Source organism: Papilio machaon, chromosome 4 (assembly GCF_912999745.1).
Source record: "Papilio machaon chromosome 4, ilPapMach1.1, whole genome shotgun sequence".
Classification (NCBI taxonomy): domain Eukaryota; kingdom Metazoa; phylum Arthropoda; class Insecta; order Lepidoptera; family Papilionidae; genus Papilio; species Papilio machaon.
Genome location: NC_059989.1, coordinates 5,480,302 through 5,491,576, shown reverse-complemented (window position 1 = coordinate 5,491,576; position 11,275 = coordinate 5,480,302). Strand labels below are relative to the sequence as shown.

The window sequence follows — 11,275 nt, the reverse complement described above, 5'->3', positions numbered from 1 at the left end:
TTAATGCAAAGGAATACAAGTGATTACAATTATGAAAATGTAAAGCAATAGCAATGAAGCAAAATGTGTCTTAGTGTACATAGAGACTAATAAAAATGCATTTAAATTTTTTATAGTAGAATGTGATATGTATCAATTTGAATTGATGTTGTTGATATATTTTAATATCTCGATTTGCATGAATAAAATAAGCATGTTTTCTCCTATATTTAGAAGAAACTTATAATGTACATTGTAAAATTTCATGTCTACTCATTCCTAGAAATCGTGCTTAGCATAGGATTTAGCTGGACCAAAATTTCCTTTATATTCAATGCGATGATAGTATATTAAGATATAATAAAATCTCCTTTTAACGTATTTTCGTTGAATTTTTACGACTGTATATAAATATCTGCAATAATAGTTATAGCAGTAGTTAGGACCGTCGTAAGTCTTTTCAACTAATTTGTAATTTATTTAGTAGTCACCTTAGATTACTGTATAAGAGCAAATTCTCTTTATTAAATGTAAAATAATAATGTATAAAATGTAATTAGAATGATTTCATTAAATTTCCTAATCATTACCTTTGTTTCATTACTACCCATACCCCATATATGACGATGCTTGGTATTTGCATATTATTTGGAAATTAGTTAAAATTAGTGGTATTCCTAAGTAGACTACCTCTAATCGTGAAAGTATGGGTATAAATTAGTGGAAGTAAAAAAGATTTACTAATATCTGGGGAGTTACGGGAGGATCCAAGCAGGATTTCTATTGTACAAAGAGAATAAAAGGGTTGGCAATATTATTATTACATACGCGGTACGATAGTTGATGCTCAATGTAAGTGAACTAAATTACACAGGTCTATATTATAATGCAGATATTTTGTGAAAACGAAAAAGATTAAGCCAACCTTTGAATAAGCTACAATTATGCCAGTACAGTAGCGCTCAAAGTCATCGCTATAATATATCGCCTAATTTACATTATGCCAGAATAGTAAGCCACTAGTGCTAAAAATCAGTGCTAGCAGAATGCAGTAAGACCATGCCAAGCCAGCGCTACTATCTTATAGTACTGACAAAATAAATCAGGCGGTAATGACAAAAAAAATTCCTGGCCTAAAAGTGATAGGGCCTTAGCCACGTTACACGTAATTGCAAATAAAGTTTCTTTTTATCTATGGTTTTCGTGACAGTTGCCGTCGCCGTCATCGTATTGGTATAATATTATGTCGAAGGCTAATTATCGGATAAATCAAATTTTATTTCAAACTTTATTGTAAATAGATTATAAAGTTATTCTCTCAATTTTAATAAATGTGTTAAAAGTGGTAATCCTGTTATACCAAAAAGAAAGGGGTGCCTCACAAAATTGTCAATAATGATGGACGGAAATGATTTAGCTTCAGAAACAACCAGAAGAGGAATAATTTCCCAAGCATGGACGCGTGTTTCTCAGGTAATTTAATTTGTGAAGATTATATTCAACAATAATGACTGCTTTCTAATTTCTCTCTCTCTATATAGCTATAAATATTAATTCGAAAACTTTAGACTACTATCAGAGTAATATTAATATTACAGCTTCTACCAGTTTATTTACCTTAACTGTAATTGAATGTTAATTCGAACTATAGTAATTAAACAAATAAGTGAACATTCACACCAACACACATAATTCACATTGTAAATAAAAATAAGTAAATCTTAGCTAGGAATCCTTGGAACATTGCTGCTGATGGTGTTGCTCATTTAAATTTCACACTAACATATTTCCTAGCTTACTTATTCTTGATAATACTAGCAGGTTTAAGTTGTAGCCCTTGTGTATCAAATGTATTTTAAATGTTGGTCAAACTTTAACATTTTATACTATTACTTAATTATAAATAGTTTTAGTTCTTTTAAACTAAGTTCATAGAAGAAATTGTCAATTGGTCTGTACATTTTTTACTTTTAGATCTATCAAGGAACCCTGGACAAGTGGACACCTCACACCAAAGGGAGATGGTTTGGATGTATACTTCTTCTAGTTGCCTTTGTTATACGAGTAGTCACAAAACAAGTAAGAAATTTCAAATTACTTTCAAGTGATTAAATTAAATACATGACTGAACTCTCCTCATTTACGCAGAACACAATCTTATGTTAAGCAATAATCTAAACTATGTAAAATCAAATTTCATTTTTAAGTTTATAAATGATTTGTGTTTTGATGAGGTTAAGTGAAGTGAAAATATTTAACATTTCAATTGCAACAGATTATACAAATGTGAATTATGTAGTTTTGATAAATCTTATATTTGATTTAATTTTTTGAACACAATAAAGCAGAAGCATAATGTATTTGTAATAATTTTTTCAGGGGTGGTACATTGTGACATATGCCCTAGGAATTTACCACTTAAATTTATTTATTGCATTCCTAACTCCCAAAATAGATCCTGCCATGGATTTTGATGGTAAGCTGTTTTATGGTACACTATCTATATGTCTAATCCTCCCCATGCCCACTTATACACGACTAATTCTTCTTTATTTTTATTATTTTTTTCTCAGTGATAAACATCACACTGTAAGAATTTGTAAAATTTAGATTTTTTTTTAAAGTTCGTCATCCCCTCTCTGGCCTTATGTTACTCACCTGGGGTTGGTGCACAGGATTTTATAAACCTTTGTTTTGGCTTAGTTTTTTACGACTGTTGACCTTTCAGTCGCTAACCCTACTTGTGGAATATTTAATTTTTCAATGTTAATATAATCACTATTTTTTATTGTACTTTATCAATAACTAAAGATAACAAATATGAAAAGATTTAATATAAGTTTTAATAAAATTAGGATATATTAAATAATTTCAGCCGATGATGATAATGGGCCAGCCCTCCCAACACGTGCTACGGAAGAATTTAGACCATTCATACGGAGATTGCCAGAATTTAAGTTTTGGCTCTCCGTCACCAAGAGCACAATTATTGGCTTCATCTGTACATTCATCGATGCCCTCAATATACCAGTATTCTGGCCTATACTAGTTATGTATTTTATAACCTTATTTTGTATTACTATGAAGAGACAAATTAAGGTAAGATATATGTTTATCTTATTAATATTAAAAAAAAACTATTACAGTATCTTGTCACAAATCAGCTTGTCTATCAGTGTGTTAGGTGACATAATTTTTTTTTATAATTTCTTTTATTATGTCTAGCCAAGTAAAGATGTAATGTTTGTTTTAACAACATGTTATTGTTTGCTCTTTAAGTTGGAAACTTTAATCTATTTTCTTTTTCTAAACAAATAGGCTACATTTAACATTTGTTTTAAAAAATTTAAATATAATTGCGTACAGAAATAATGTAACTTCGATAAATTATTTTTTGTATGTCTAAATAAGTCTTGTGGTCATCTAAAAGTATCTATAGGTTTCTAGGCCTTGCATATTTTATAAGTTTTTATTTTTAGTAATGATTGTGTGCTACTAGCTGTCGCCGCAACTCCGTTCGCGCGGCATTAAAAAAAACTTAATAAGTAGCCTATGTGATCTTCTAAACTATGTTCTATATCTGTGCCAAATTTCATCAATATCCATTGAGCCATTCCGGAGATACCTTCAAACAAACATCCATCTAAACTTTCGCATTTATAATATTAAATTTTTGTAAATACTTTTTTTTATTTAGAATATTATAAGGCATAAAGATAATATTGTTATCATTTGTAATTTCCGTCACAATGACATTACATAAATATTAAAATTTTATTATGACGAAAAAACAGTGTCACTCAGTACAAAGCTGATAAAATGCTTGATAAAGACACATATAATTCATTTTAATAGTAGTAGTAATAGTTGATTCAATAATCAAAAATGCGATAAAAATCCTACCAACATTATAATCACAACCTCTTTAACTATGACCCTACAAGGTCGGACACCATTTAGGTTACCCTCAAAATGAAGCAAAAATATACACATTTCTGTTTATAATTGACCACATTAGATTTAATAACTACAAGCTATTAATGATTAGTTATGAAATAAATTCTAAAATTTTTAATTAACACTAGTTTTAAATGAACAATTCCTGTACGCGGTGTTTTCAGCGAGGTGCGGTCAGGCAATTTTTCTGTAATCGAAAACACCACCAATGAAGGCAATTGCAATAAATAAATAAATATGCAAAAATAAAATAAAAATGTAAATTTAACATAACTTTTTTATTTTCCAGCATATGATCAAGTACAGATATCTACCATTCACCCACAGCAAACCAAAGTACAAAACTGTCGAGTCGACGGTGACCGTTAATTGACGGCCTGACGTCTGCACTCGTGTGAATTATTGTAAGCAGCGCCGAGAGTCAAAGTAACTTAAAACAAAACTGTTGTATGCAAATGTTTCTAGAAAATACACTTTTATTGTAATGTTTATCAATTTTTTTTATTTTAATTTTCATAGAAAAATAATAGAATCTGATATGATTCCAAAATTCGTAATTCGATTTGCTTGTCAAGTCATGTAATTAAATGGCCATCTAGAAATGTACATATGTAAATGTGCATTTTTTCATAATTAAAAAAAAAATATTCACTAAGTTCGACAACAATTTGAAATAGTCATGAGGAAGTGTAATTTGTTTTTTTAGTGAAGGATTTATAGTTAACCTTTTCCTTGAAAAAAAACAGAACATGTTTTTAATACAGTTGTTCCGTAAAGTAAACCTGCTGACGTCAATTCCATATTATTTTTATCAAAACAATATATAAATTCCGAATCATTTTCAATACTAACAAATAATCTTTAGTTGGTAACAAAAGCTTGAATATGTTGACATAAATCAAATTCGCCATAAGAATTTGAAAAAGTGAAACAACTACTTATAATTTCTAACTATATAATTTCTCTCAATATCAGTGGTCACTAAGATATTCCATTCATGTCTAATCATCACGGAGGTAAGGTCTCATCACAAGGATCTCAAAAACCCGGATATGCGCATATAATGTACTGTTCGAATGTGCCCTTGAGCCGAATTGTACTCTATTCTGTTAATAGGTACAATGGGATTAAAAATTTTGCAAATGCGTTATTAAATTATGTTTAGAAATAAAGAGGGGAGTAAATATATTTTTTAGTATCTTGTTTTTATTTATTCATAGAAAACAATGGTGTCGTAAAAATACAAATACATTAAGAAAAAAGAAACACAATTTCAGTGAAGTGTGTGATTGTTATTTTTTTAATTAATAAATATAATTTATGCCAATTCCAACTTTCTTTGATATTTCATATTGAAATAACCAAATATAATGTCTTCTCACATTTTTAAGTACAAATACAGCTTCATTTGTCATCGCATATAATTTGGGTAAATTTAATTTAGCATTATATAGGCCTACTTCTTGATTCGAAGCGAAACACATTATTGCTCGGCCCACAAATAGCCTTCGACCAATGAAATAGTATTTATAAAGCATGTGACTATTCATTTCAATTAAAACAGAAGTCATTGGCTTTAAAAATATACGTAACGTAACGTACGATACACCAAAGTAAACTCGCGCGATATGAATCGAATAGTAACAGTTTAAATTTACATTTATAAACATACCTAGCACAATGCAATTATTACCCTACAGCTAAAAATAGTAGCTAGAGATAAAAATATACACCGTTTGGATAACGCACGACGACGGTATAACATTAAATACTGCTAACTATTAAAGATTGTATGTTTTTACATATAAAAATTAATTATTATTCATAAAGGACAATCTCGAGCTGACTTTTTTTACATATTTGATTTGATTTGAGCTGATTTTTACATATTTGATAATAATATTATTTTGTATATTATCTACGTTTCCTCACAGAGTGCCACAGGTCAGGCGGAATTTAAAATTTCACCTTCAAGCAAAATACAGCTACACAACGCAGCGCTGCCGTTAAAAAGAAGCTCTGATCTCAATTTATGTGCTGTTACAATTTTCATCAATAGCAATATATTAATACAACAACCTAAGTCATCAGAAATGCTCAATGTGCCAATGTACCCTTACGTCTGTCATCATCAACCTGCCCTTGTCCCTACGGGGGGTCGGCACAGTATGTGCTACTCTTCCATGCATCTCTATCAGCCGTCATATCTAAATTCACTCCCTTCTTACGCATAAAATCTTTGACACAATTCATCCCTACTTTTTTCGATCTCCCTCTACCAATGTATGTAGCCATCACATTCAATCTCATTACTTTCTTATTTAAACGATCATCATAAATTATTCTAGTGCATCACCGCTTAGACAACATATGTTTAAAATACTACGATGGTAACACTGAAATATACTATTTTAAGGTTCAAACGTTGTAATATAGAATGGATTATGAGAATAAAAATTGTATTACAAAATTATACATATAATTTCTCTGAATTCTTGAGTCCATCATGTAATTTCCGAGGGACTCATTTTGTAGCATAAAGCATAAATTAAGCCCACCCCAAATCGAATGTTTACCAAATTAAATTAATTAAATATGGCTCCTATAACAAATTTTATTAATTTTTACCTTTAGTATTTATTCATGAAACAAAAATTCTGCAATAATCATAGAAGCTATGGTGATAAGTTTCAAAATAAACTGGCAAGGCTACGCGATATCGCCAGTGTTACTATTTAAATGGAACGTTCAAAAGTAATAAAACGCGCTCGATATCCCTGTTTATTTTATTGACCACTCGCCAGATGTTTGCGCATTGTTTTCCAGTGCGCAGTAGTTTCTCTGTCGTGAAATCGGGATTCTGTTTTAGTAATATATCTATTCTGCCATTTTGAAAATAGTGGCGTGTATGGATTAGACCTAGTGTTTTTTATGTGACAAATATGTCCGGGAGCAATGATAAAGCGTCGACTACGCAGCGTATGATCCAAAGTGTCGCTTTCCCTCCTAGCCACAAGCTCACAGTATCGGAAGTATTTGATGAAAAAACTGCAAAGCCCTTACCAGATGTCCTCAAGCAGCATTTTATCTTAGAGGGTAGAATCGAGGAAAATGCAGCTTTACGCATCATTCAAGATGGTGCCACCTTATTACGATCAGAGAAAACTATGATCGAGATCGATTCACCGGTGACCGTGTGCGGAGACGTCCATGGCCAGTTCTATGATTTGATGAAACTGTTCGAGGTGGGAGGTTCTCCCTCGTGCACCAAGTATTTATTCTTAGGTGATTATGTCGACCGAGGTTATTTTAGTATAGAATGTGTTCTTTACCTTTGGGCGTTGAAGTTGTGTTATCCGAAGACATTATTTCTATTACGCGGTAATCACGAATGTCGGCACTTGACAGAATACTTCACTTTCAAGCAAGAATGCAAGATCAAGTATTCTGAGAAAGTGTATGATGCCTGTATGGAAGCATTCGACTGCTTACCCCTTGCTGCCCTCATGAACCAGCAGTTCTTGTGTGTACATGGTGGTCTCTCTCCTGAGATAAACAGCTTAGATGACATTCGTAAACTAGATAGATTCAAAGAACCTCCTGCATTTGGAGCCATGTGTGACCTACTTTGGTCTGATCCCCTGGAGGACTTTGGCAATGAAAATAATGCTGAGCATTTCTCGCACAACTCTGTAAGAGGTTGTTCTTATTTCTACAGTTATGCAGCTTGCTGTGATTTTCTACAAAGAAACAATTTGCTGTCTATCATACGGGCGCATGAAGCACAAGATGCAGGCTATAGGATGTACCGTAAGAGTCAAACCACTGGTTTCCCAAGTCTGATTACCATATTCTCTGCTCCTAACTATTTGGATGTTTACAACAATAAAGCTGCTGTGTTGAAGTATGAGGACAACGTGATGAACATTAGGCAGTTCAATTGCTCACCACACCCCTACTGGCTTCCCAACTTCATGGACGTGTTCACTTGGTCTCTCCCATTTGTGGGTGAGAAGGTGACAGAAATGCTTGTCAATGTATTAAATATCTGTTCTGATGATGAACTAATGTCTGAAGGTGATGATGCATTGGAGGAAGCTAATCTCAGAAAAGAAGTTATACGCAACAAGATCCGTGCTATAGGTAAAATGGCTCATGTGTTCTCTGTTCTCCGTGAGGAAAGTGAATCTGTTCTGCAGCTCAAGGGTTTGACTCCGACCGGTGCCCTGCCATTGGGTGCTCTATCTGGTGGTAAAACATCTCTCAAAAACGCCTTGCAGGGCTTCTCTCCAAACCACAAGATAACCTCATTTGCTGAAGCCAAAGGGCTGGACGCCATCAATGAGCGCATGCCGCCCCGGCGCGACGGCCAGCGCACACCCGACACCCAGGACAAGAAGGCGCATGTGAACAGCAATGCACATTCGTGAAGTGCTAGCTACATTTTCTCTTCAGTCCTTACTTTTTGATCCACTATTCTAGTGATTGTGAAATATGTGTGAAGGTGACTCAGCTTTTGGAAAAATATTTCACATTAATTTTTAGGTGGATTTGAAGGGAATTGTCATAATAGATACTAAATATTTAAAAAATTTGGATTTAACTTTTTTTCAATAGTTGAAATTAAAATTTCTCTTAAGATATTACCTCTCGATATTTAAAATATGTCAGATCTGCAGGCAACAAATTTTTTTAGTCAATTAAATAATAAGATATGCACATTTATTTATAATGCGCTGCACTCTTTCATTTTGGTGATGTAATTTTAAAGTTTTCATATGAAAAGACATGATATTGTAATGTAAATTTATTCAGATTATCTACTTATACTCTACATTGTTATCTACATTAGTGAAAATTAGACATGTCTTTAATTTTCAAAGCATAATTAGCTGTGATATTAAGCAATGATCAATGTGTAATTAATAGCGATCTGCTGGTGGTGCAGCGTGTTCATTGGCTAATCATGCATTGAAATATGTAAAGTGAGCGAAGGAGTTGTCAGCTTGGGCGTGTCTTTATATTCTATTAAGTAAAGGTAAATCTGTACTATAGTGTGCGGCACACGGTGTGTGGTTGCCATGCGTGTGTGCTGTGTAAATATGCCTTGTGCGTACACACACGTTATTGCAGCTTTAACACTCCACATAAATATTACTCTCTTTAATATCTTTGCTACAAGTTGTACTTAATTGTATTTTATTGTACAAAATATATTAAAATTATTACCTATGAACTATTACTATACTTAAAGTTAATTTATATTTGGGTGTCTGGCTCAGGGTGGCTGGGAGGCTCAACTTGTATGCCGGAACATCACATATAAATCATTTAGTCCTAATGTTTCAGTATATAAGGTGTAGCGGCTAGTCTAATTGCAGATTTTCTTACAGCTTTATTCCAAATTCACTTATATAATTATTATAAGGTTTAATGACCTATGCACTGTTGGAAAATCTCTTTTGGTCTGCCAAATAAATATATATTAATCAATGCAATATGTTTGTATTGTGGATACTAAAAGTGGCTTACAAAGTTTTTAAAGTCAGTACTAAATATTTTATCTCAATTCAGTGTGTACTCCTTCATATGTTCTCTACTTTTAAAATAAATTTTATCTATGTAAAAACTAACCATATATTTAATTTCATTTTGTACTAATCAAGGGAAGTGGTGTTTATCCTTATAAAATATATTAACATTGAGCTCCATATATTATAGTTTTAATAAGACCTCATCCTAGCTATTGCTATGTGATTAGTTCTTGTTTTGGAGCTAAGCAAAAATTAAGGAAAGTAGAATATTTCACATAAATTACCTATATACGAATATAATGAATTGTTTTAAATTATTGCATAATACTAGTCAAAATTTTATGTTTTGTTAAAAAGCAACATTATCCACAAAGTATGTATGAATATGACAGTCATATTTTTTGTTTGAGCCAGCAATTCGGAATTAATATGCGATTTGCTTGCACATGATGGCGCGCCGTCGCCGCGGCGGCGACGGCCGGCGGGCGGCGGCGATTGTCGCGCTCTCGGTTTTCGTCCCCGCCCTAACCTAATCTCTTACTTGGCAAAAATTATGTAAATTTACTTGCGACCTACTAGTCAAAATAGCCTTAATATTTCCAAAAAAATTATAGCCTATCTTCATATTACTTAATTTTATGATTAATAAATATTCATATACTTAAATTAAAAAAAATATGTTTTATCTTTATAACTCCTCCATCATACGAATTCATTCTTTTACGTACTACAGTATGAAATTTGGATACAAAAGAGGTATAGAAATAATAAATTACAGTTTAAACAAATATGGCAATTGGACAGAACTAAACTTAAAAATAACAACTTATTGCGTTTATAATTTTTATGTTGTTGCCGTGTTTTCACAAATAAATCCGCACGCATATTTACGTAGCCGATGAAATATACTCCATTAAAACCATGCGTTCAAGAAAATAAACGAGTCTAGCGGAGAACAAAACAATTTCGGTTTCGTTGCGATAGTCAGTTTAAATATTTATTTTTAGCGCAGCCACAATTCGGCGACAGCCAACCGCGACAAGCATTACACATATTCGTGGGTCGCGGTCGTGTCGCGGGGATCCCGTATCGAATTAACTCATTAACTCTCATCTCTTCAATTACTAAGCATTGCGTGACTTATTATAATTATTTACTACAATTACAATAGTTTCCGTGTTAATCGTGCATTTGCAGTGAATTACATACACGTAAACGACGAGACAATTAAATCGCATCTCAGTGCGAGGAAACGTGTTTAATATTAGTCGGTCGGTGTAATTAGCTCTAGCCGTAGCCGCTAGGTCTGCTTCCTTCGCGTATGAAAGACAAAGCACGATTATTTCTGTACAATGAATATACTTGTAGGTGCCAGGGAGCGAAGGAATAATGTGTTTGCTCGGCGTGCCGCCGCCTCGTTTAAACCCGATAATCGCTTTAAATGATTGGTCTGCCTGTCAACACACTCATTACTATCGAATACATTTAAAGATAACACTTTGTTTATTAATATTGCTAATAATCATTGTATAAATACTAATAAAAAATAAAAATGGTAATTTGATATGTTGCTGTTTGACATGTTATATTTAACTAGCTTCACCAGACTAGTTTTACTAGACGTATTATTCGTTGCCGACTCCTAAGGGTCACAGCGTGACGTTAAATAACTCGTAACCTTTAGTACTGGACCGTCGCATGCGAAAAGATTAATTTAAATCCGATTAGTAAATAGCGAGTTCAAACTTTACTTTTCATAATATTAGATAGATAAGCCTTTATTCACTGACCAGAACATTTTTTAC

The 11,275-nt window shown here is 32.7% G+C and overlaps 2 protein-coding genes across 2 annotated transcripts; both read left to right on the top strand.

Moving 5' to 3' along the window:
• The first annotated feature begins 1,170 nt into the window (after positions 1–1,170).
• On the top strand, positions 1,171–4,425 carry LOC106720329 (protein RER1). Its single transcript, XM_014514962.2, has 5 exons — positions 1,171–1,452; positions 1,954–2,058; positions 2,359–2,455; positions 2,855–3,078; positions 4,226–4,425. Exons 1-5 carry the CDS (start codon positions 1,375–1,377, stop codon positions 4,307–4,309), a joined length of 588 nt encoding a protein of 195 aa, XP_014370448.1. The 5' UTR covers positions 1,171–1,374; the 3' UTR covers positions 4,310–4,425.
• A 2,250-nt stretch (positions 4,426–6,675) lies between these two features.
• LOC106720328 (serine/threonine-protein phosphatase 2B catalytic subunit 3) lies at positions 6,676–8,539 on the top strand. Its single transcript, XM_014514961.2, has one exon. The coding sequence runs from the start codon at positions 6,879–6,881 to the stop codon at positions 8,364–8,366; it is 1,488 nt and encodes a 495-aa protein (XP_014370447.1). The 5' UTR covers positions 6,676–6,878; the 3' UTR covers positions 8,367–8,539.
• The last annotated feature ends 2,736 nt before the right edge of the window (positions 8,540–11,275 follow it).

Coding starts and splice junctions, on each gene's coding strand:
- LOC106720329 (XM_014514962.2), top strand. CDS start 1,375: ATGATGGACGGAAATGATTTAGCTTCAGAAACAACCAGAAGAGGAATA. Junction 2,059..2,358: donor TACGAGTAGTCACAAAACAA/GTAAGAAATTTC, acceptor TAATTTTTTCAG/GGGTGGTACATTGTGACATA. Junction 3,079..4,225: donor CTATGAAGAGACAAATTAAG/GTAAGATATATG, acceptor TTTATTTTCCAG/CATATGATCAAGTACAGATA.
- LOC106720328 (XM_014514961.2), top strand. CDS start 6,879: ATGTCCGGGAGCAATGATAAAGCGTCGACTACGCAGCGTATGATCCAA.